The sequence below is a fragment of the Anabas testudineus genome, chromosome 7 (genome assembly GCF_900324465.2).
Source record: "Anabas testudineus chromosome 7, fAnaTes1.2, whole genome shotgun sequence".
Classification (NCBI taxonomy): domain Eukaryota; kingdom Metazoa; phylum Chordata; class Actinopteri; order Anabantiformes; family Anabantidae; genus Anabas; species Anabas testudineus.
The window spans coordinates 18,885,721-18,913,389 of record NC_046616.1 but is presented as its reverse complement, the minus strand read 5'-3'; the positions used below and the strand labels follow the sequence as shown (position 1 = coordinate 18,913,389).

The 27,669-nt window shown below is 38.4% G+C and overlaps 1 protein-coding gene across 1 annotated transcript in view; it reads right to left on the bottom strand.

Moving 5' to 3' along the window:
- Positions 1-3,315: 3,315 nt before the first annotated feature.
- Positions 3,316-27,669, bottom strand: part of LOC113167544 (metabotropic glutamate receptor 4) — a 101,908-nt gene continuing 77,554 nt past the window's right edge. The window contains 6 exon segments of the mRNA XM_026368250.1: positions 3,316-4,139; positions 7,455-7,701; positions 12,438-12,770; positions 12,772-13,374; positions 15,087-15,223; positions 20,450-20,650. Of these exon segments, the coding sequence (XP_026224035.1) occupies positions 4,090-4,139; positions 7,455-7,701; positions 12,438-12,770; positions 12,772-13,374; positions 15,087-15,223; positions 20,450-20,650 (1,571 nt within the window). The 3' untranslated portion in view covers positions 3,316-4,089.

The window sequence follows — 27,669 nt, the reverse complement described above, 5'->3', positions numbered from 1 at the left end:
GTACTTAGACAGAAGCCTCCCTTGAGTAGAAGACATATAAATTGCTTACACTTTGTCAATAAGTATTTAAAGGACTATGTGACAAAAATGCAACATGTTACCTGTTTGTTTAGAACCCCAAACACTTTGTCTGGTACAACAGGTACTACACATCACCTGTCTAATAGTATCCCTACAATGGACAACTTTAATCATTTCTGAGTGAGATTACCTTTAATAGATGCACTGCACAGCTGTTCATTGGGCAGTGTCCCACTGCCACTGTGCCTGTCAGAAGAAGACAATACAGACACATGGATTTAGTATAAACCACTGTTTTGTTGATTATTCAGGGCCGGTGATTCACTTCACCTAGGTGGCAATTTTCACCCTGCACTAAATTATCCATAAAAATTTTAAGTAGCTGAGTTTTTTTATTTATTTTATTTCTCTTAATTGTGTAAGCTTTGACTGATAGTGTGCTATTTTATGTTGCAGATATAGCAGATTGTATAGATCAGAATTAAACCATGTTCACGTTGTGGACCCCCTGATTATTGGTGATACTGTATACTTTATATTAGTCATTCTGTGCTATATTTGTCCAGTGATCATGTTTCATTATTGCCTCTGCATAGGACTTCATGTGTTAAGACGTCCGAGCTAAACTGTACCCTAGGTCTTGCCCATGTGACTTTCCAGTGTAGTATTTTTGACTGATGGCAAAATCCATTTTCATCCAGCTCCTGGACAGGTTCCCCTCCTGGCAAATCACACAATTTTATGATTGAGCAGTGAAAATTATGGGATGGAAAATTCTGATTCTTTCAGGAGATATAAAGAAAGCATTCTGGGCTCAGGGTCCCTGTGAGATGTTGTATGTATGATCTGAATGTGACTTCACAATTTTTAGAAATCATGTTGATAAATTAAACGCCAGTCTGAAGGGTACACACATAGTGTGACCTAAATGTGTAATTCTATAGAAGCCGAAACATAAACATTATTCTTTTATAATAGATTTGGTCTGCACATTCCTAGTTATTTAGGTATTTCTTTAACTACAGTGATTATTAATTATTCATGCAGTACATTACATTTATGACTTTATATATTGTGGAAAATGATCAAATCTGAAATATTTTATGTGGCTAAAGTGTTTCAAATCTGGGAGATCACATTTTAGAAACTAATATCTTGTGGTAGTTTCTATGAAATATACATTGACAAGCACACAGCATGCCTGTGCCTCACATACAGTGTCAATTTCAGGATTACAGTGGTGGATTATAGATAATGAAATTAATACTACTAATAATTAGTATTTGGTCTTTATGTGGAAAAAAAATTCTTTGCTCTTTTGCTAATATTAAGGTCATTTTAAAAAAATGAACTGCTTATGAAACATGCTAGTAACGAAGAAGCATCAACAAATCATTAGCAAAACAGTCTTTTATTAGAAATATCTTGTATAAAAATGAACATGCTCTACACATTTTAATTTTTTTCTATAGATAATTCATAAATATCCAGGCACTGTAATTCTTTTTTATCTTTCTTTTTTATAATAATTCAGTACATAAAGCAGACATAATCAATCCATTTTAATAACGTACATTAACTTGCCATTTAATTTCAGTCAGCACGTACATATTCTATTTTGTAACACAGACAAAGTGTTTTAGAAAAATAAAAAGGAGGAGTTTGTGGCAAAAAAGCAGTAAATGATCATATTCACGAACACAAACAATCTCACAAACGATACTTTATCAAATGATGAGAAAACAACATTTGCGGCAACACCTTAGACGTTTGTTGAAGCTGAGAGAATCTTCAATTAAACCAAAATGTCAGTTATTTATAATCCTCTGCAGTAGTTTTCCTTCTGGACATTAAACCTCTCTCTCAAATTGTTCACGTGTTCTGATTTTTCGACATGCAACATACAGATTTTTGCATTGCTGAGGATAACATTAAATGAGACAAATTCCAGAGTTACTGTTTATGACGAATCCTTTTTAACGACTGGAGACGTAGGAAATGTAGGTCGCACACGTAATTATAAATTTTACATTTAGTCCTTTCTGTATGTTTGAACAAAGTCACTTGAAAGGTAATGGATGAAAACACAAACATGAAGGATCCATGGAAAGGATCACAGGAGTAGTATAATGGCTATGAGGCACAGAATGAAGGCACTGGCCCTTACTTATCAAGGAGCTATACGTCCTCCTGTTTGATGTCAAAATGAAAGGTTGTCAGTGTTATTTTTGTGTGGAGTCATTGTCATCATTTACTATACTGTAATAATGGATTGCTGACAGGCTTCAAAACAAAACAAAACAAAACAAAAAATGAACTGCATATACTAAATGTAACTGTAGACTTTAGTGTTGATTCTCAGCTGGATCCACATTATGTGTCAGTCTGCATGGGCTTGTGGAGATTACCTAAATATAACATAAGCCATACTGAGCCTGTTGAAGGGCAGCACACTGCTTAGGAAATGCTGTGCATGTCATCCACCTAATTATCTTTGAACATTTTTGGTGTTCCATGAAACTGAGCTTGCAACTTCTCCAAATGGGTCTTCATGCTGAGTAGCTACATGAGCCTAATTTTCTACCCAAAATACTATTAAAATGCTCATTAATCATTTCTACTGCAGCCTCAAATTTCAGGGCACAGAAGAGGAAAAAAAATATACGAAGAAAACTTTTTGCAAGACGCATCCTAACCCTAACCCATATTACAGGTCGTCTCCGTGTTATAAAATTCTCCAATCATCCACATCATAATTAAACATTAAAGTGATGTGTGATTAAACATACTGATGTGGTTATTTATTCCTTCCTTTGTTCAAGTCTACTCTTTGTTTAAAGACAATAAACTATAGCAGCAGTGATATTATTGCTCCACTGCAATATAAATTAAATATGTATTTTTAAAAGGTCAAAGTTCCACATCCAACACAGAAACACACAATACATGAATGTGTAATATGGAGACAACTTTGGCATAATTGCATAATTAAGAGCTGCACCAGAGCTGCACCTTTAATATTGACTGGGTTGAAAGTTAAACAGATTTTAGAGCATTTGGGATTTCTGTACACTGATTCAACTGCTTGGCTTTTGCGAAGGCTCCAACAAGCGCATGATAAGTAAGGGCCAATAAATCTTGAATGTTTAAAGTATGCGTCGTCAAGTCTCGAAGTCCTGGCTGACATTTATGGAGTGTGGTGTAAACCATAAAGGTACGGCTCCCTGTGTGTTTATTCAGCAGAGGGTAACCCAGCGGGTAATGATCCAAAATGACATCTCCACTGTCAGTGACGACCATGACAAATGTTGCATTCCATTGACGTTGACAACACAGCACAGTACACGTGATGCTCCCACAAGCATGCTCTGGGACTGTACACTAGGTTTGCCAAGATGATGGCATCATTATTATTATGAAACATTTATTTAAAAAAAGAGGGGGTGGGGGGGCATAAAAAAAACTGGGATGACCCACTGCTTGATTTTCAGTTAGCTCATGTAGGAATACGTAATGTACTGTGGTAAGGCATGTACAATTTGAAGAATACTGCAGCTTTCAACAATAATACCTGTAACCAAAAAAAATAATGACTTCGACTGCATTATAGTTAAGCAAGATCAGAACAATTTTCCCCTCGTTTTTGTTGAATCGAGACAAACTGTTCAGCCTCAGAGAGAACTGAAACTGTGTGCTATACACTTCAGAAGGAAAACATACTGTAGGCTCCAGGTGGTTCACTCAACCTGCATCTAGGAACATCACTGTTCAATGCTCGCTCATGCCTCAGAAAGGGTGGGAAGAGGAAAATTAACTGTCCAATCTCCCAAACATCTCACATCCTCCTGCTGCAAATCTACTAATTTCTCTACTAAATTTGGCGTTCAAGCCTTTACCTGATTCTCTAGAAAAATATGACATCCTTTCTCTTTACCGAGTGACAAATTCCCATCTTTCCACCCCCGGTCCTCTCTGCTGTAGCAGCTTGGAAGTCCTCCAGATTTTCCCAGAATCAGGTGATTTCTCCTCAGACAGACCGTTGCTCCGCTTCCCTCGTCTGTGTCTGTTTTAGATGGCATGGTTACTGTAGCTTATGTATGTCTGCTTGGAGGCCAACGCTGTCAGAGAAGGTGTGGGAGACAGAAGGAAACGGTTATAAAGGCAAAGCATGACATTTTAATGGGCGTGAAACTGTAGTCTTTCAAAGCTCACGGAGTCCAAATTAATAGGAGGTTCTATTTATGGATGGTTTCTTTACATGAGTGCAGATGGAAGCAATCATAATAGCAGGGTGTTATCATATAAAACTGTATTTGCAGGAATAGCATTGCCCTGATCATCGCATTTAAATGGAATTGAATAGATTTTTCTTTTTTCTTTTTTTTATTTACCAAGTTACTGTTCTGTCAACAGTGAAAGAAGTCACACAACCTGTCAGATGTCAAAATTACATCTTCAAATGGACTAATTTGTCCTTCCAACCCCATGTTTGAGCGACACGAATATTAAACAGAGAAAGCCTCACACTTGAAATGCTGGAACCATAGAATATTTGACGTCTTTCCTCAAGAAATTGGCTTTTTTTTTTAATTTGCTGCCAATTGACTAATCAAGTCCTGAAATCGATTATACACAAAAAAACTGTTAATAGCTGCCAGTGAATCACTGATTATACAGTAAATAGTAACATTGCAGATATTTTAACCACATATCACCAGTGAAATACTCGTCGAAACAATGATGCAGTCAGAATCAGTGGCTGCAGCATTGGTCATTACAGTACCTGCTATTACAGCATTCATGACAGTAAAGAAATCTCTGCATTAATGTTTTCCTCACAGCTGACTATTTAAAGTCACCGAGCAGATCACAGCATTGGTATAAATAGTAATCATTCAAGTGCAAGTCTTTCACCACATGCAAAGACCTGACATTTCTCTGTGCACCAAGCAAAGCATGCAGCAGTCAGTGTATTATTGTTGTGTATTGTCAAAGGGATTAGATGTAAGATGCTCTCAAGACAGTCTGTGATCTGTCTCGGCACTTAAGGTGTTGCCACATGTTATGGAATTTCATATCAACTGCGAATAAAACACATGAGAAAGGTGACCACAGGGTAAACAACAGTGACCGGTAACAAGCCCAAACTGCTGGCCAAACATAACCGCCAAGGGATACAGTACCTGCGTATATGCGTGCAGTCATGCCAGCCTGCACGCACGTCTGCGCGCAAACGCCAGTGTGCCCTGTGTGTCACTTTTTGAAATAAAATTGATCCTCAGCAAGCATGCTTAGTGGCGGTAAGCACACTACCAATCTGCCAATCTGCCCACGGCAACCCTGGCTGATTGAATATGTCAGAGGGGATGAATCCAATCAGAAGACAGCTGAAAGCCAGCGTTGGGGCAAAAGTGCTGCAGAGGAGAGATGTGTAATGTTTGTATATATTTGTCAGTGCAGTGTTGGGCGTGTGGATGGGGGCGGTATTCTCGCCATTTCATCCAAAGCATCTCTTCCAACAGAAGCATTGATAAATGAACCTTATTTGAATATTTATGTGCTGTGAGGCCAAGATAAAGAATAGATGGTCTAGAAAGAATTGGAGTTGGCAGACCCATCTGTCTTTTCCTGTTCACTCTTATTGTTGTTGTTGTCCCATTACCACAAATTCCTCCTTTTGTCAACAGGGAAACAAATTACAGGGGACACATGGCTATCGCTTGTCTCCTTCATTCAGGCAGAGTGGTGTCATCTTCCTACATCTTCCCACACATTTTACCATGCTGATTGGCCATTTTACAGCACCGCACGACAGTATTGTTTATCCAAGTTAATGTGTGTTGGTCAAGGGTGGATTTGTGAGGGCGTGTTGACTGTCTTGTGCCGTTCAGGGTGCTGTATTGTAGCCAGGGGCAGCCAGGATGCTTTGTGCATAGTATATTCAGGCACGGGTGTTGTAGTGAACATTAACAGAAATGAACCGGAACAAAATTGTTCATAGATGATAAAAGGACAAAATCATTGTCTAATCATTTTACCTGAGAGTCTAAAGTCCCTCAAAAGGCTCCCCTCCCTCAACACAGTCTGACACATAAGCACAAAGAGCAGTTGTTAGATTCACAGTTCAAAGCAGAGGGTGACAATCAGCACCTATAAATGGGTTTTATAATAGGATAATATATAACAACATCAGTCTGTGGACTAAAGGCACATGTCTAAGTGTGGGGACAGGCCTTTTAGTTCTAATACCTATCTTACTATACAGTTCAGCTTGTCAGAGTATAAAATCAGGACTTTGCGTAATCAGAATATGTGGGGTTACGTGATTGGATTTAAGTCGCCCCCACACAGGGACTGCCTACTGATACTCTTTATCTTGGTGATTGAAATGTCCTCCTCTCCGACACTGAGCTAGTGTGCCAGTGTTTTTTGTCCCTTTCAAAATCAGAATTGTGTGGGCACCCTGTCACACCTCTCAGTTTGGTGAGAGTTAGTGAGAATGGAACTGTGCTTCTCCCCCATGTATTCAAAATGCACGATTACCCTGGTGAACCAAGGATATTTGTTTTGTTGCATATTTTATTCTCAGTATTGAACACAACTGCATTTAAAATATAATTGAACCCTTCTTGATTTAAGAAAGTATATATGTTGTAAACAAGCTTTAGTTTGGGCTTTCATTGGGCATTCATATAATGTGCCTAAAATAAAAACACAAAACAACATTAGACAATTCTGATCTTTCATTTCTTTATTGAGAACAACCATAAAAACCTCATAGTGCTACTGGAAAAAGTATTCAAACCCTTGGAATAATGACCTCAAACTTTTTTTAAATGTGTGCGAGTCCACAATAAAATGACTTCAGAAAAAACGAAATCCACCTTTTTGAGTGGCCAGGTCAGAGCCCAGACCTCAACCCAATAGAGAAGCTATGAAACAGCTTTAAGAGAGTCACACATACGAGACGTCTAAAGATTATGACAGAGATAAAACAGTTCTGCAGGAAGGATGGGTTAAAATTCATCCTGAACAATGTGCAGGTCTGATTAACAGCACTACAGGGTTGTTCCCAGACATGAAAGATCAGATTTGGTTTGTGGTATTATTTTAAGTACATCATATTTGTTAATACTCTTGACTTAGATGAAGATCAGATCACAGTTAATGAGAAATGAATGCAGAAAACCACGAAATTTCACATACTTTTTCTTGCCACTGTAACTCATTTCCTGAACTGCTGAAGTGCAAAATAACACTGCAATCAATTATGTTCACCTAAAAGGATTCATTACCTTCAAGTAGACATGTATTCTATAACTGCCATAGTTTTACACAGCAACAGCTCATTACATCCGCATTAAAATCCCCTCTTGTTTAACGTCTTATTTCATCTTTTCTCTCTTTATTGTTTCATCAGGCCTGATACCAACCTTGTGTTTCAAGACTTTCACAGAGTTCAGACTTGGCCTCTCCGTTGGGCCTCAGGCCGCCTTTAGGGTTGAACTTGTTGGACATAGTGGCTGCAGTGACCACAGCCTTCAGGCTACGCTTGCGCTTCGGTACGTTCTGCTCTGGATGGAAGAGAATAACGTAGACCTTGGGCATGTAGAGCATTCCCAGAGAGACCGAAGCACTGAGATTTACGGAGATGGTCAGGGTTGTGGTCTGGATATACATCTGTGTTAAGAAGGGGACAGTGGAGACAAAAACAGAATTATTACTGAGTTAGGAACATCATTGAGTGGAGTTTTAGAATAATGGCATTTGTGGCTAGCAGAAGTTAACATTTTGTGTAAATCACCGCTTGAGTTAAGTTTGCACAGCACACAGTAGTCAATTATCCTCACATAACACGACATGGTGTTGACTTACAGCACCCTTTATTCATATTTTGTGTTTTTGTCTGCCGGGGTTTGAACTCCTGAGCTCTGCTTCCATTGCTGTTTGTCTGTTTATGACATACAGTACAACCAATGGCGCTGCTCCCTCGATGGCTGTCTATTTAATCTGCATATAGATGTTTTCACCCTTAGGTTTTACACAATAGCATAAGGATTGTGTATTCTTTGAAGCCAGTGACAGCTGCAACTCACAGCTGGGTAGCACATTTTGCTAGAGGCAACAACTGCAGAGCAGAGAGAAACATCCTACAGCGTATTACAAGTGCCTGCCAGTGATTTTTCATTTATGATAATCATCCTAGAGCACATAGAGTCCATCTCTAATTTGCTGATGAAGGGAATGTGATGAGTCAGTGCAGGGGCTGCAGAAAACATTGTAGCTACATTGTTTGATATTGACATTGAAATATAATATTATTTGTGCATTAATTAAATGTGCACAGACCGAATACAGAAAATAAAATAGAAGCGGGCTCACTTTAAGTTAAAGTTGCAGTCTCATGAAGAAAAAATTAAAACCAAAATAAAGAATTGTTTCAAGGTTAGTCTCTTCACAGTACTCTTTAGGTAAATGTTAATATTAAACACTATTCTGTGTATTGTGTAGGTGTATCATTTCAAATTGCATATTTTCTGTAGGAGTTTTCAGTTGCATCCTTTTAGCTCTCTTCTGTTCAGGTAGGACATTGTTTTGTAAGGCACTCCGAAAGTTCAATTAGAAAAGTGAAGTTGTACAAAATGAACCAAATATATAACCTGACTGTCATATATGTTGATGTAATAAACAACTACAAGGGCTTGCACAAATTAAACCCTCTGAATACCATGTCGGTTGAGAAGAAAAAAGATGTTACAAAATGGAAGTGATAGGGCATTGTATTGCACCACACTGCAAGCACCACATGAGCATTTCTTGGTGATAGAGGGGGAGTGTTGTAATCTCCTGAGAAGATTACACATGGCCTGGGGTGAGTACGGAACAATATTGCTGACCCTCTGGAGTACAGAGTGGAGTCACTCTGTGAGGAGAGCCAAGACCCTTGTCCACTTCCATCCGCCCCGGTGACATGAATTTTCCCTGACACACCGGTATGATTGCCAATCTGTTCCATCGGCACAGGGAAGAACAGGGCTGGGTACAGAAACCTCAGTTTCTGCCATAGTGGGTTGAACTATTATGAAGTTTCTTTGAAGCAAGACTATTACTTTTGGAATTAGGCATCAAATCTGTTCCGGACGACTGACAGAGCTCTCTCTGCCTATACACAAAACCTATACACATTCTTCTTAGTGTTTTCAAATCATACCTACAAATGTTGGCTTAATGTTCCTAATAAAGTCATGTGTATTCTCTATTTTTTTATTGAAAAGATTTGACATGCCACTGAAGAAAAGCAAACATGTAAAGAGTGAAATTAATAAACTGCGTGTGGCTACATTGATTTTAAGGTCCTGGTATTCTGCAGGCTGTTTCACTGTCACACTGTGACACTGTGTCACTAATGTGATATGATGTGTGAATTATTATTAGTCACACATGTGCTTTTCTTACTATGACTATGTCAAAATCTAATCAAAATAACAGCCGATGTTTTGGCTTGTGACGAGGGGAAAGCTCAGGTGTATTAAATAACTTTATATATGACTACATTTCACTTAGACAGTTCCAGGGTGCTAATATTTTGCATACTGCCTCAGTGGCACGGCTTGCTGGGGCTTTTAAATGAACTGAAATTCATGTCAACTCTGCTAGTTTGCCAGCAGGTTTGCTTTTATGCCTCAGCTTCTCGTCTTTGTCTCTGCTCTCTGTGTTGGTGTTCGACCGAGGGCAGGGCTCAGCTCCTCCACAGTGGACAACAGAGAGGCAGTGGAGGAGAGCATGACATTGGGTGAAGTGAAACATATTAGCTGACAACAACTGTGCTTGTTATTGTACATGCAATGACTGCTTTGCAAGCAGGAGCAATATATCAAGATCCCTGTTAAAAAAAATAATTTCCCAAAAAGTGATATGCTCAGCTTTATGTGCAGCCTTATAATTTCCACCAGTATATGTTAACCCTAGAGAGCTTGTTAAGCTAATAGCTGACTGCAATCAAGCAACTAAAAGAAAAGCTACTGTATGGAGCCTGTTCAGCCTAATTTGCCTCATATCTTGCTACTGAGCTAGTTTGTATGGACTTCCTGTTTACTTCCCAGTTTACCCATTTTTACTTTTTTATTTAGAAATGGAAAATCAAGATGCTGAGTTACAGTAAACGCTGACATTGTTACAAGTTGTCACAAATAAGTCAGTGTATAGGAAATGCTGTAATTCTGTCCTGAATTGATTTACAATTTTTAATAAGCATTTGTAATTTTTCAATTACATTTCGTAAAACAACAAATGGGAATATGAAATCCTAATCACACTCATTGCTACTGCTGATGCTCTCACTAGCTCAGTGTGCAAAACATTCATCATTCAAACTTATTATCACATATCACATATTCTTACTTTAAGCCACTTTCTTATTATTAACATTTTAAAAATGTAGGTATCTATGTAAATGTAGGAGACTGATTCACCTGAAAATAAATGTAATAGAGCTCTGATATATAAATGGGATTGGAAATTGAATAAGTATTTTAGTAAAACACAGATAGTTGCATTTTCCTGGACTATGGACTAATATTTAATGACATATAGAAAGCACTTAATAAATAAGGTACTTTGAGTACAAAGTGCTTTTGGGTTTGATTGAATCCTTGTCAGATTCGTTAGATTTGATTGTCCTTGTTAGAGTGATCATATGATCATATCTCGGCTGCTTGTGTCATCTGGGGCTATATTTACATGTATGGGGTTCTTGAGCTGTGGGCCACACTTTAGACACGTGTACATGCCTCCTCATAACTTGAGTGACGCTATGTTAAACCAGCTGACAGAATATTCATTTCGGCCTGTTGTGTCCTGCCAACAACTTAAAAAGAGTTTGACAATCTTATAGTATTCGGCAGCAGCCCTCCTGCCTGTTCCTGCTAAAGGGATTTGACCAAAACTACAGAGTCAAACAAACATGTGTGACAAATAGGATCTAATGAATTCTAGAGTTGCAGCGTTGTGAGTTGTTCTGCTGTGTTTTCTGTGCTGTTAAAGCAAACAGGAGTTAAAGCATGACCAAAACCTCAGCATTTTGTTCTTCATTCTTTTCTTCCTGAACCTCCTGACACATTTTTGTAACTTTGTAGGCAAGTTGATACTCAAATCAACTCAACAAAAAAAGGTAGATCAGTGTTCCAGATGTTGTATTGTGTTTATCCAATGTTAATGAGCAGCAGTACTAGTATTTGTACAATGCAGGAATGATACTCACTAGTAATTGATTTACTACGACTATATATTTTTTCAAGCTGTTAGACCATTTGAATATACCGTGCCCTTTTTTGGTGGTATAAATATCCCTAACAATTATTGAAAAATCAGAATATGATATATGATAAATGTACGTGTGCAATCACTCTAGGTTGTTACAAGATTTATATGGACAGGGAACAGGAACAAATATTGATGGGAACATAGAAACGAGTGAGGAAGTCAACCTTTACCACCAATAGAACTAGCAGCCACACTCACATCAAAGCCTCTCGTGTGAACATTAACATCAAACCCCCAGTGGCAGTTGCTCCTGTGTACCTTTTCAGTCATTACTCCACATGGTAGGGGATCACAACGAAGCAGGGACACAGTCTGTGCAATTTCATGTTTTTTAGCGAAAGACCTGATGCCAGTTAGAGCTGTGGAATAAGTGTGTTTCTAATGAAAGTGGTTGTGTGTTGCCTCAGCTTTGCACAGAAGACAGAGGAAATGTGGAAGAACAGCTTTACAGACTGCCACTGCAGCTGACATGTAGTCTAGCCACATGGTACAGGTTTACACGAGTGTAGCAAGCATAAAGATTACCATGTTGGTTGGAAAGAGTATCAAATTATTGATTACCATTCCCATATAGTGCATCTAAAATAAATAGTTTGGCCGTTTGAAGATAGTGTGCATCTGTGCTGAGGAACCTCAAAATTAGTATTTGTAAGAGGTAATTTGTGACTCACTTTAGTTTGACAAAAACAGCCACAGTAATGTTATGTGTCTTCACAAACACACATTATCTTTGTCTGTGTGCGTGAATGTGGAGTGATGGACTCCTCTGTATACCCATCAAATGAAGCTGAATCAAAAACACACGTAGAAACACAATTAAAGAAAACATATCCAATCTAGCTTGAGATGCTGATTCTGTGCGGCAAACATGAGGGCATTTTGTTCAAATTGGGGTGAGCACGAAATGAACCCCAAATGAAAAACATGCACAAGTGAATGTAATTGACTTGTTTCCATTACCATTAATTGACTCGCTCCAAGTACAATTGGTGAAAGCTTAGTGAGTGCATTATCATCTGTGGGCAGATCCAAAATAATTGAAAGAATGAGGTACACTTTTTATACTTCCAACACATTTCAAATGGAACATTTACCTTTTCTGCTGATTGTGAGGTCCCAAAGAAGATGGGGATGAAGGCCAGCCAAACAATGCAGGTGGTGTACATAGTGAAGCCAATGGGCTTGGCCTCGTTGAATGTCTCAGGAACTCCTCTGGTCTTGATGGCATAAACTGTGCAAGTGACCATCAGCAGCATGCTGTAACCCAGCAGACAGATGAGGGACAGGTCTGATATATCGCATTTCAGAACACCACGGGCCATTTCGGGATTGGTTGTACGCTGGTCCTCATAGTTGATGATTGCCTGTGATGGGTCAACTCCAAACCAGATGCACACTCCAAGGAGCTGCACTGATATCAGGCTGAACTGTGATGACTAACTGGGAGGCTGGGGAGATGAATCGAGGTGCACTGACCGACATCTTGCCCTGCTCAAAAATCCTGTAGATCCGATTAGTCTTGGTGAGAAGTGCTGCATAGCTTATACTCATACCTAGGCCCAGGAAAATCCTTCGCAGTGAGCATACGACCACGTCAGGAGTGGAGATCATGAGGAATGTCGTAGCATAGCACAGAAAGATGCCCGTCAGCAGCACATAGCTCAGTTCTCTACCTGATGCCTTAACAATGGGTGTATCATTGTAGCGGATAAAGGTGACAACCACTAGCAGAGTTGCCATGATGCCCAGGACAGCGATGAGAACAGGGAATACTGCCCACGGGGAGCTCCACTCTAACTTCACAATAGGAATGGGGACGCAACCAGTGTGGTTATCATTAGGTCGCAAATCAAAGCGGCACATCTTGCAGGTGAACGTATCTGCCTGATACTGGTAACCATCGCAGTTCTCACAGTGCCAACAACATGGAATTCCCTTCACTATCTTCTTGCGCTGGCCAGGACGGCAGGGGTGGCTGCAAATAGAGGTGGGCACTTCTTGTGTTCCACCAGGCCACTGCATCTCATTGATCTGGAGGTAAAAGTATAAGAGAGAAGAAGAATTCAGTTACTCTGTTTTATTGCACCAAGACAAGTTCATATTCTTACTTTTAAACTACTAGCTTTTAGGTGCTCGTATAGCAAAAGCATTAACACAATTTCCTACATATTGTTTCACTAGTAACAGACTGAACAACGCTCTACATAATGCATGAGGACACAATTCAATTAACACTTGAAAGATTTGTTTACACACTGAACTGCATTGCAGAGAACTGTAAATGGGATATTTACCACATGAAAGCAGTATTTGTTTTTTTTAAGTCAAGTAATCGTTGTGTAAACTCATTGAATTTTAACTCGTCAGGAAATTACTTTGCTGTTTAATTACGTCCAAGGAGTGTTACACTTACTCAAGCAAAGATAAGTAAATAGACTGTAGCTTCCTGGTACAGTATAGTACTGGAATGATAGTATAATGCAGTATCATGTCCCTGTGCTGTTACGTGGATGTAAATTATTTTTATTACAAGGCAGTTTGCTTAGCACAGTCTTTATTAAGCAAAATAGGCTGTGGAAAGGGATCAGGAATATTCAATTATTCAAATAAACATCTGGATGGTTTAGATGATTAGTTTTCTGTCAGAAAAATCTCAGTAAGGCATTCTTGATTGTCCTTGGGGGTCTCTGTGAAGCTGGTAAGTCTGTGTGCAGCAGTAGCTCAGGACCATAATGTCTACAACAATCTAATATAACTACCGTATGTGCATCGACCAAATAAGAACACCTGGGGGGCTCGTGTATAAATAATGCATGCACATTATTCATTTCAAAGTTTGGCATTTAAAACACAGGATTTTGTATGTTAAAAGATGCAACACTGCAGATTCTGTGCTTCACGTACCTCTTCACGTATGTTAAAGAGGTAACTGTAACTTGGTGATGGCAAATGTCAAATTAAGTTTAAAGTGGAAAGATATATATAATAGTATTCAAGTACATCCATTTGTAGATTGTTTGTCTAGATAGTCTTCTTGTGCAGAACAAACTAAAAAAGTTTGATTGGTTTTTATTAGAAGCTCTAGTCCACGCCTACAAACTAATTTTCTTAAGGCTCCAGGTATGCTAGCATCTCACTACAGTTAGTTTTTTTGAATTATTCCACACGGTTCACATACTTTTTCCTCTATTGCTGTGAGGTTTTTATGGTTGATTTCAATAAAGACATGGAAGATCTGAATTTTTTTGTGTTATTATTTTAGGCACATCATATTTGTTAATGCTCTTGACTTAGCTGAAGATCAGATCACTTTTTATGACAAATTAATGCAGAAAACCCTCAAATTCCATCACATACTTTTTCTTGCCACTGAATATATAAGTAATATTCTAAGTGCTGTAAAAGTCACATGGCTGCCTGTTAAGGGACTGCTTTGGCAATGAACAAGTGTAATAAACTAAGAGACAAAGCATATTTTAGGATGGTGTCAATGTGCTTGCAGTTTGTCTTGTAAATAACCAGACTCGATGTTCGAACATTTCGCTTTCCAGTTGGTGAAGTTGCAGATTGTAATTTCCTTTCCATATGGTTTCTGTACTTTGTTGTTGAAACTAAATGAGTTGAATTAGTGTCCAAATACAGGATGTCTGATGATGAATCACTTGGCTGACTCTCAAGAACTCATATTGCGCATGCTAATGTAGCATATAATCTTCCAGACATATTTTAACTGATACTCATACGTCTAAGTGGAGCTGATCTGTCCAGTGGCCGATGATCTTGTATTCTGTTGTGTTATTCATGATCTGGTATTGGTAGATTTCATAGCGACCGGGAGCATCTCCATTCACGTTGAAAACCACCGGGGTTCCAGCAATTCCTGAAGAGAAATAGACATACACATAAATTATTTTATAATGAAAGAAGGCAACTTATTGTTGAAATCCACTGTTGAACAGAATTATACAAACTCAAGCTTTTATTTTCATAATGTGTTGAGAAGAAATGAGGCTGCAAGGGAACTTCAAGTCTGTGCCATTATAGTGTTAATGATGGGAGCAAAATCAGTGTTGACAGCCATGTTGTCCTGGTCCTTTGAGGAAGGCCAGGGCTGCTGTCTGTTCATGTTCCCATATCATTTCACACTCCTTCATTCCTCTTATTGCCCCATTGCTTGTTATCCGCAAAGTTTCCACTCGGTGTGCTAACGAATGACAGCACTGATTTTTATTACCACTTTGAGGTCTCTCTCACCCCTCTGCCTCCCATTTCTGCCCGTTTCTCCAGCTTCACAACTTGTTATAAAACTGTGGTGTGAAGGACTGAGGATTCACAGATTTTGTGATGAGAGCCCACCACAGAGCAAAGAGCTATTTATAGTATCCCCATTTCTGTTTGCTCCTGCTAAATATGCTTTCACTGCATGGATATGATCCCTTAATACTCAGCAATTCTATAGGATGTAAAAATAGCCTTGGTCAACTTCGAGATTAAAAGTTTTTTTGGATTACCCATAGTCAATTTTTGGATGTTGTGTACCATAGAGTCTAGAACTCCTGCATTTTAGGAGATAGTTGCTCATGTCCTAAAAGTATTGTCTGAAATAAAAATAACAAACAATTACAGTATTTACCTGAGTGGTTTGTTTCCAATAATAGGTCCCAGTATCGATTACTGATTGTTGTTTGAACTTGTGAGTCAGAGTTGGAAACCTGTGATTCAGGCTTTCAGATGAGACCTTTTTTCTTCTTTATGTAAATGTGTGTCAGAGTTCTGATCAAAAGGATTTCATTTTATTAGCAGCATCCTGCTTCATTATCTAGACGGCATGTCCAAGTAAGCAAGGTAGTCATACGCAATTATGAAAATGTTCTTGCTCATCTCTGTAGTTTTCATGCATAACCAGCAAATATTAACAAATTGCCTCTTTAATAACTAATTTAGATGTTTTAGTAAAACACTGCACAAGACACTGTAAGTTCGTTTACTACTATCAGCTGTAGTTCTGCTTAGCTGCACCAAAAATGAAGTGTTTCCAGTCAAATTGTCTGTTAATTTAACACAATTGTGCCATGATGAATTCATTAGTTGTGCATGAGACTACTTGTCAAAGCCTTGAGTAATAAACAAAGTGTACTTCGGAGATGACAGAGGAAATATGTAAAGACACTGTATTATTACTAATATGCAATTAAAAATCAGAAGAATACGTACAACAAATTAAGTTATGATAATGACTGTACTTTGTTTTTTTGCTTTTCAGAAATTAACAATAGTTACTACTGTGTATCTCTTCCCAGCGCCAGCTACTTCAGCTTCCCCCCCACAGTTCAAAGATAAGCAGTCAGGCTAATTGGTGACTTCAAATTGCTCTTATGGGTGAATGTGAGTGCGACTTGTTCTCTGTCTCTGTATGTCAGCCCTGTGATAGACTGGTGACATGACCAGAGTGTACTCTGCCTCTCACCCAAAGACAGCTAGGATTGGCTCCAGTATTCTACAATCCTTAACAGAAAAAGTGATATTTTACTAATTGATAATGCATTAGAACAAAACAGTAATTTCCAGTATGTCATAGGTACTGTTAATAAAAAAAGACCCTTCAACTCCATTAAAAAGCCATTAGTCAGAGTTATCCATTTGTAACTAATTTCTTTACAGATGTAAATAACCAATCAATACAAAGGTATAAATAATAATCAAAATAGGATTTAGTTTTTTGGTGCTGAACTTGATGTGGAGGTGGCTTTAGTACAGGAATTGGTGGCAAACTCTATTTGCTACCATCCTACAAACAATACATTAAAAAAAGGCAAAATGAAAGAAATCATTTTAAAAATATAGAGATTCAGAGTTGTCAGAGACATTTATTTATTTTTGGAGATAGAACTTTATACTGTATGCATTTAATCTCTGAGTTGGACATTTGGAAGGACCTGTCCTGGGGTTGATTAACTTTTCAGCTTTTCCTTTTATGACTAAATGCAACCTTGCATGACATGCAACCAGACACCCATTGTAAAACATCTGCCTTGCCAAAAACTTAATAACTGCTATGTTTGAATCACTCTAGCATATACAGCAATCAGCTACAACAAGAAAACCACCCTGGTGGTTGCACTGTGTCCTGACACCTGCAATGTGCTTTGTAAAACAAAATGAGCTCATTTAAAAAGACATTAAGTACCAGTGAGTATCCTGATGCAGCAGTAATTCCCTGCAGCATCACTGGGATTACATTTTCAATCCCATAATAGCTGATAACTATCTGCCACAATAACATCAACAGTGACCTCTCGATAGTATGGATAGCACAATTTTACCAGTAGAGGAAGTCCTGAATCCCTGACGTTTTAATAGGAAGTCTGTCCTCTACTCTGAATCTACCACGTCCTGAATGTTGCTGTGTAGCCACGTTTTCATTTCACTTTGCACAGTCCATCATACTCACACTCCAATCTCCAGTAGTTCCTGGAGACTGTAGCTGAATTTCACGGCATAAAAAGTGCTTTTCTTTTTTAACAAATTACGGCAGTTGTGGAAATTTAGTCCGCAAGAGGCTGCTGCGTCTACTCTTCTACAATAACTGGTCAGGTTTCCTATTTCCTTTAGTCAGCATGGATGCCTATAGACTATTTCCCTATAGACATTTCTGTTATTTTCCTACAAAGCTTTTAAATGCTCGGTGGTGAAGCAAGCCATTATTCTGGTAAAATATAGCATTGATTTTTTTCAGTTATCCCTGTTGTAAACCTAGTGAGATAATTTAATACCAACAATGTACAGGTGCATAAGGTATTGAAGTATAATTTTTAAAATGCAGATGAATGTATTACTGCACTACTAACAACTATGACTTCAGCATATAACTCATATATAACCCAAAATATTTTCTTTTCTTTTTTTTCTTTTTTTTACTATGCAAGCAGGACTGACCTGCTTGCAAACTTCTGCGAATCCCTTTCAGTATACATTAGGCATGAAAAACTAACTGCTGCAAAACTGAGTCACGTTAACCTTTATCATCCACAAAAATAAAGGTTATGTTGACTACATAAAAAAAGAAAAACAGCTCATCCATACTTAAATCTTATTTTGATACTGTGTTGTATCACCTCTCTAATACTGCTTGGCATAAATATCAAACCAAACCAATGCTGAAGGCACGCTATTACTCAAGGAGTAGCCACCAACATTTATCCATGTTGGTGCCAAACTCCTGCGGAGACTGTAGACTGCTATGTAACTTTAATTATTAACAAGTCCAGTATGTCATCCATACTAGGAATCACATTCCAAACTGGCACCTACACGCTTTCCTGGTCTGACAACCTTATCTTAATGTCAGTACTATATTACTGACTGTTGCTGCTGCATATAATCAATGTTCTGATTTCCCTCATATGTCCTGTTACAAACAGCGGTGATTTAGTTCTATTATTTCTATATTATTTTATATGTTGTGGCTAAAGTTGTAGCTGTGCTGTAATGCACGCCTAATCTGCACCACAGGATAGAGACCACACTTTCTAACTTTAGCTAAAGGTTAGTACAATGATTTGCTTAATAGTATTAAACTTCACCTTTATAATGAATACTTGGTTAAGGCTGGGAAAGTTGCAGTTAGAAAAATCTAATCTTGGCTGTTGTTAGGATGTAGGAAGCAAACAGCTACCTCACGTGTGTACCTGTAAGTCACATGCTTCATTGATCCATCCACCCATCCATCCATCCATGCATCCATCCATGCATCCCAACATCTTCTCTACAAGATTTTAGGTCTGAATAACAGTGTGCTTATTCTGATTTAAATCGCATGGTACTCATATTGGTAAATAAGCTCTGGATTCTGCAGGCGAGTGCATTCCCTCATGCAGAAGTTCTTCTGTTCTTCTAATTTACTGTAAATTATTCCTGGCATGTACTTGCTGTGCCCCTCACCTAAAGATCCCACTGTATAATCTTCATACAGATAAATGTATCCTTTACTGTGTAATCATCTGCGCGGGTGGATTGGGTCTGAGACTGTGCCAAACCACTCTTGTTGCATTATACTTGATTGCATGAACACTCTGACCCTGTACACATCTGACATGCAATTAGCGCAAGTAACTATGAACGCTGACCTAAGTTAGACCCTGTTTCGCTTACATTTTTATTATGTCTTCATAAAACATTGGAATAAATTTGTGCACACGTCGCTTTCATGACCTCATCATGTATGCATGTTTTCTTGTACGTGTAGGCCTATAATTAATCCTAAAAGTTTCAAAGAGCTTACAGTACTTTGTGTTGCTTTTGAAGAGTAATGCACACGTTCATAGTGTAAATAATACTTCTTTTCTAACTTGAAGTTTATACAAACTTTAGCTGGATATTTTATTATGTTCATTTTCTTTAGCACTTTTTTCAATATGATTTCCTTATCTCTGTTTTTTGAGTCGGCCCCGTGCCCCCTACACAGAAGAACCCAGAATTACTACAACTACTTTATTGGAGATCAACCAACCACATCAACACATGTGCAGATAGGTTAGCCCCTGGCTCAACCTCTGTCCTCCATGATGCCACTCAACTATGTACATCTCCTCGCCCCATCGACTCTTTCAGTTTTAACTTGGCGGTTTGTGAACTTCAAGCCGAGATGTGTTGGAATGGGCAATTTAATGCAGAAAAGGCAGAAAATCTCGTAGAGCAGCTCATTAACTATTGTAAAACGTATTGTTCTGTCTCTGATTGTCAGAGACCCTCCTACAGATGCTGGAAGTAATTTACATTACATTCTGATAATTGCAGATCACTGTATAGTCACACAGCCTCTGCATGAGCATGTTGGTGAACTCGAAAATAGGACATGACAGTTGCTTCAGATAGCACCTCACAGATGAAATGACAGATATCCAAGCAAGCAAGTACTGTACAAAATGAAATAATTTCTTATGATGCCAAATACAGTATGTGTTTCAGAATACGGAGTGGAACTGATGGTAAAAGTATTTTCTGGTTCTTGTTGTCTTTTAATAACTATAGTGAAATCAGTTAATGATAGTTTGTTCTTTATACGTGGTATACATCAGCGTTTCTGAGTGAAAATAGAAATACAAACCAGTGAAGTTGACATTGCGGATGTACTTGAGTAGCAGTGTCCCGTTAATGGTGTCCATCTTGGAGCAGAGGCCAACTTTTCCAGGACAGAGATCTTTGTGCATGTTGTGCAGAGCATGAGCCATGGCATAAACAGCATCAATCACAAACTGGACCTTCCCTTCCTGTTCGTAGGAAGAATCTTTCCCGATCCGCTCATGGTCTAAAAGAAAACATTAACACAGGAATTACAAGTCAAGAAAATGATGCTCTGCATGGGGCTAACGTATTGAATTCATTTAAACTAAAGAAAAAAAAACTTGATAAGAACAGAATAATTCATTTGGTTTAGCTTGAAGTATGTTCCCCTGCTGTGTTTTACTGGCTGAGTCACTAGAATATTTTCAAAGAATTACATAATATTCTGAACAAAAAGGTGCTCTCCAATCAATCACAAACGTATGAATGAAACAATGATTGCTTGATGTGTAAAATGGAGCAAATGATAGCCTTTCAAGAAGCCTGATTACTCTATTATGAATCAATCTTCTTTCTCACGATGTTTAATTTATTTAGAGATTGGCGTTGAATTGTGCATGTTAACCACAGATTTTATGCTGTTTCCTCTAGACATCAATCACAGAATCTCCTTCCACAAAGTCCAAATGGCTGCACGCGCAGCCTTTCTCATTATGTTCTGTCGATCACTGATTAGAGCCACTCCAGGTTTTTTCAGCAACACTCTTCTGGCTCCTGTATCCAAGTCTTTCGTCAGTACAGCTAACAGCCTTTGCAGTAATGCATAGCAGCTTGCAAACATCTACGATTATTTAAACAGGGTTAAACCAAGCAAAACACACGTGAAATATATGATTTCCTAGTGTTTATCCCCATAAAGTCATGTGGCGCCTCGCACCCATTAATCAAGAGCACAGAGCATGAAAGAGCTGTGTTGGAGGAGTGGAAGACACTGTTAGACGGGCCTTATCATTCCAGAGCATTAATGTAATTACTTATGACAGGTGTATATTCTAGGCGGGGTTGTTCTTATGCTTTGAAAAAGTGTTAATCACTAAGCAGGTTTCAATTAGCGGCTTAATCCGTCTGTTGGCCAGTGCCCTAGGTTGAGTGACAGCGGGATACCATTACTGCTTTAAACAATGTACGAAACTGCTACAAGTTTGAACCTTTTAAAAGTAGAAATATCCTTTGAAAGCCTGCTGCAGCGTGTTTGTTTAGTTGTGTTCAAGCCTAATAGAAGTGCAGTATAAAATGCAGTAAATAAAGTAAAGACCTGTTAATAACTGCACAATGTCACTTGTGTTATCAGCTAATAGGAGGCACTGATGGAGGGAACGCCTTGTTTACATAGTTATGGATTACATTATGTACGTACTTGTAAATAAAGCTATCTGTGCCCACCTGTGCCAAAGTTACTTTTATTGTCATTATTTTCCCAAAATAGCAAAATGGGTGACAAACTCGCATAGATCTCCCACCTTGTTCTTTCCTGGGTTTTAGTGCTGCTACAGCTGTGATGAAGAGAGCTGAGTAAACACAGACAGTCCAAATATGCTTTAACCATCTTTTACTTACAACCCATTTGAACACTGCCTTTCTTTCCCTGCAGTGCTCTGCTCATTTCCCTCCATGAATGCAAGAGGATTGCAGACTGATTCGTAGAACCTGAAATGAGTTGTCTCCAGCCTTCAGTGTGACAGAAAAGTGTTTTGAGAGACACTTAACGCTTTTAAAAGCGTGTGAATTACAAGCGCTGCAAATGAATCCCCCAGAGGAAATATGATATATTTTGTAATCAGAGACGTGCAAGACAAGTGATGGTTGACGGCACAGATAACATTTGGCGCTTTTTTATTCATAGTGACAATGTCTTAAGAGCTTATTAAAATCAAACCAAAAATACTGACAGCCTGTAATGGACGTTCATTTGCATCGTCTTGGTAGACAGTCTGTCAGTCTGCTTCCCAGTGCTTTGAAGGTTCATGCACTTTTTACAATAATTAAATCCCTTGATTTTGAACTCTGCTCAGCTTGTGGCGTGTGTGTTTGGAAATTGGGGCGATTTGCACTACATCACCCTATTTTGTATGCACCGCCAAAGAATGGCATAAAATATTAACTCTGAATTAAAACTCATGTTAATGACACACAACGTAGAAAAGCAGAAACCTGACCATAATCAATTTGCTGCCCTGATGGGTGTGTTTAGAGGATGTTATTACTGAAGAGCTCTTACTGCTTTGTAATAATTATGCATAAATATATCATTTATACATGCTTACTGTCATCAGGGGAGCAGTATTTTGCCTGTGGGCCTTTTTCATTTTAGTCGTCTAACTGCTGTTAACACTGCTGCTTTGTCCTTTTTACTGCATCGTTCACATAAGTTTGTGGCAAGATGAGAGCAACACAGCACGGTGTAAACAGTGCACACTGGTCAGATAAGAAAGGATCGAGCCGTTGATAAAGGGGAATCATGCCTTGTTTGCACGTGTTGTAAGACGTCCACTGCAGCCATTTCTTATCTCAGCAGAGACACTTGGCTTTAACAAGTGCTAGATTTAAACAGAGAGTTTTTGTTTGCATTATCTATATGCTCCCTCAGTATTTGCTTGCTTAGAGGAGGCAATTTAACATCAGTGACAAGGCTCTGAATGTTTAAGGAGCTCGAATATTGCCAGTTATTCTATAAATGTGTGCTACTGGCAAAGTGGAGCTGGTAGTCTGTCTCTTTAGTGGCTGTCACAGCTTTTCTCCTCTTTAATGTATCTCTCTTTCAACCAGTCTTTCTTCCTCTCTCTCTCTCTCTTTCTTTTACACAAATACACAGACTCTGAGCTCATTAATAGCCCAGTTTGTCAGTGGATTGCACTGCCATGGAGATCCGAGTTGCACATTTGGGTTTTTCTTTAATTCAGCATTTTTTCTGTGTTTAGCATTGACTTCTCTTCCTGAAAGCAAGGTTTGCCACCAATGGGGCAATGGGGTAGCATTAGGATTGTAGTTTGTGATGTGTGTATATTGGTGTTTCATTGTGCATTTTACCAGTCCCCATCTTTTCCACGTTGCATTACCACTTTTAGGACATGTGAGGCGGCTTGCAGACCAGGAAAGATGGATGGAATGAAGAAAACTGTTTGTTTGAGATGGATTCTTTCATCTACCAAAACTTGTTATTGATATCGTGGCTATTTCCCAAATATATTTACAATAAATAGAAAATGCACAAATGACTGTGGAGAATCAGTGGAGAAATATAACAAACACAGATTCCACACAGGCATACTGCATGATACAGTTGAGCAATTAACATTTAGGTATGCGCTGTGGTGTGTTTCAATGTGACATGCAGGCCCAGTTGATCATGACTTTGCATCGAGGTTTGTTGTTGGGTGACAGGAACGTCATTCACAAAGACTGCTCAGGTGGCTGGTGTTTTAAGAGGCACAACGGATTAAGATAACATCTCCATTTAGATTTATGGGTAAGACATAATAAAACTGAACTCCAGGATGTTTTTTGTCAACGAGTAGATTAATTCTTGCTGTCATCTATCGGGGAAGTAAAATAACAAAATAATCTTTGGTCATTTTGATATGACAGTTAATTAATTAGCTTTTTTTCCCATTTAGTGATAACTGTATAATTTAAGTAATAGCATAAATAATTTCCTAACTATATTCTTCACAGATGTCAAATTTGTATGTATAAGCTTGGATCTCTTAGTTCTTGTGGGTGGATAAATCTTAGTGTTTTTGATGTTTAGTTTTTTACAGATATTATGTTGCCATAACTCTTTGAAAAAACTCCACATATCCATATTTAGACACACACTATGTTTAAACCATTCCTTCGTTTTAAGCACGGCTTCACTTGCTGATAGATTAGGAGAATACAACTAGTAACTGGATGTTAAAATGTGCTAAAGTAAGATTGGCCGATGTGAATAAAGATAAAACCGTGCTACTGAGTCTCTTTTTCTGAGCTCTAGGAGCTTCCATCAAAGGTAAACCTTGTGATTCTGAAAGAACGCGAACATGATGCACTAAGCTCCAGGTCACACTGTATGCTCCTCCTTGCAGTATTGGAGGCAAATTGTTTCTTTTTTGCTCATCTTTCATTCTAGATAAAGAGGTGCAAAAAAAATTATTTCATTACTCATACACTGTGATTTCCGTTTTTGTGTGGCTAAAAATGTTTAGAAATGCTTTCTGTTCAACTAATGTCCTTAGATGATTGCTCAGACTGGGTGGTTATTTTCATGGTCAGGCATATCTCATTTTGATCTACCGTAGTGGGTCACTGTAGGGGAGGTAACAATGTACACGGCCCACATTTCATAATAATGAATCATACAGTGTTCACAATTCAATGTAGCCACAATATTTTTAAGACATTAGAAAAAAAGTGCAGATCCTTGTTATCCTGTAGACATTTAGCATGTAGAGTAACCATGTTGTGACAGATCATTCTTCTTTCTTATTATGCCACATTACCATGATTCCAATTATTTCCACTTCAGCTCATTGAACAAAAAATGATACTGTATCAGAAAATATTCAATAATAAGTGTTAATAAAAGAGCACTAAGAGTCAGTGCAGTGGCTCTTTGGTTAAATGTGCTGTAGGTTTCTAAAATAATCTCCGGATGTAGCCTTAGTGAGAGGTGTGACAAACTTTGGTTGACAACCGTTACAAAACCCCGCCATTTCCTTACTCAGATAAAGAAGAGTGGGCATCATCACCGAGGTGACAAAAATAGACCACACTGCTTCTCATTACTGCTTCCAGAGATATGGTCAGTCAGATGAAGTGAACTTGTTTTTGCAGCTGGGCAGCAGATGAGTTACAGCCTTCATTGTCAGAAATGCCTATATACTGTATGAGAGTAGTGAAACTTGTTTTATCCTTTGTCCAAGCTTTGACATGTGTATCATATCTTGAGAGAGTCAAAGGCCTGTCAAACATTGCTTAATCGCACTTGATGTTTTCTAGTGTCCTTGATGTTTTCAGTAAGCAATGGACATCAGCCAATTGAGCAGGCACAGAGGCATGTACTCTTGTCTGGTAGCCTTGATGACTCATGTCTGCAGGGATGCAAAGGAAGAGAGTGACTCAAGCCAGTTTTGCTTCACTCAGACTGTGAACTTCAACATGTGCTGAGATGACGTCAGCAAGAAGCATTGCACCTGCAGAGGCTGTTACCTTGGCCAACAGCCCAGTTAGACAGAAAACGTTAATTATAGGAAACACTGCATGACATAGTGGGACTCTTGGCAAATGACTCTACTGACTACTCGACTTTCTAATATATTAATACTGTATATTAGAAACTGAAATGTTATCTATCTGAATGTTATGTTATGTTTGGAAAACTTGGTGATATACAAGAAAAGCAATACTCTACTGTTCTTACTAGGGACATTTGAGGACTGGAGTTTGTCTGCTCCCTGCATAGTAATAATGACTGATGTGTCTGTCGATCCACATCATTTCTGACCAATGCAATTCTGATGAGAAAGAAAATCTCATGGTTCTGTGCAATGTCTTTCCATTATTACCAATTTGTCTGTCTTTTCACCATCTCAGGTCCTATACCAGCCAGTTCTTGTTCATTCTGCTCTGCAAAACAGAATCATTCTTTATGGTTCAGTAGTGTGAAACTGTGATGTGCATTGAATGATCCAGGCAGATCAGATACTTAGCCTAAGTGTTATTGGATTCTACACAGCAAACATTTTAGATTAGAAGCAGTAAGTAACTTCTGAAGTCCTTATCAGGTCTGCTGTAATTAGTTCCTGTAACCCATTGTTTCTGGGGTTTGCACATATTCTGAACGAAACTTTTTTTTAAAAATCTGTTGTTTGCAATGACTGCATCAAGCCTGTGACCCATCACCAAACTGAGCTTAGACATTCTGTGCTATTTATTATTTGAATAATCAATGTAATAGGACATGTCTGGTCATTAAAACACACCTGTCAGTCACATGTTCCAATACTTTTCAAACAAAAAGTTCTATCTATTAAGTTGTGTATCGGATCCAGAAAAAAACAGAAAATAAGTGTTGATCTTTTGTCTCATATTTATCTTTTGATGTCAAACACAAATGTTTTCAGTCTACCACTGTAATTTTAAATTACATGTGATGCAGAAACAGAAAGTTTGACTGGGACAAAAATAATAAGGTGAGTCATGAGGAAACAATCCATTAGTTTCACAGTATGTATAAAGTCACCTGTTAATATAAAGTGTAGTTATACCTAACATTTTTTATGTTTATATATTCAGTTGATGCAGCTACCTTTTGTTTTAAAAGATGTAAAGAATTACAGAGGCAGCGTTTAGTGTGCTTTGTTGCATTCATACAAAGTAGTAAAACAACCTGTTGTTTAGGGGTGACAGAGTAGAGTGTAAACCTTAGCCTCTGGGGCAGCAAATACAATCACGCTGGTGTGAGAGCAGCAGTGGGATATGAATTATACATATGTACTCTGTGTTGTTTTCCTGCACTCTTGTGTCTGAGTCCTAGTAGATGACCTGCTACCCCCCTACTGTTATGGTACATAAATCAGTTGCTTGTGACTTGTACTGTGTGATTAAAAGCTTTGATATCACACAAATAGAATAATTACATGCCCATCTAATCATGTTAGTACTTCAAGAAGATCATTTTCCATTCCCTCCTGGCTGTTTGGTTATTATTAGGAGCTGAGTGTTATCAGCTTATTTTCTATACAGTAAATGTGTACACATAACTGTTTACATGTGGGCTTTAGGTTTAAGTGAGTTCTACGCAATACAGCATTAGTATGACTAACAAACACCAAATGTAGGGGTGCATAGTTGTGCTCACAAATGAAAAAAATGAGAAGGATGGTGATTTGACATTACTAGCAAAAGGCTCTGAGGGACTTGACTGCCTGTACAAATGGCCTGTGTACCAGAGGTTACTTAAGATAAAATGCCTATTGGCTGGATAGTGTAGTGGTAACATCACTGCCCTCCATGCAGGAGACCAGGGTTTAAATCCTGGATGTGGCCCACCTCCAACAGGGGTCCTTAGGTAAGGTTCTTACTCACCCCATAAATTAGTTTAGAGTAGTGTGTGTCAAATATGGAATATGGTGATAATCATGCTGGTTCTTGTTTTGCCTCTAATGAAAGTGCAGTCAGAAATGTTGGACTCTTCTTAAACTTTGCTCAATTAAAGAAGAAAAG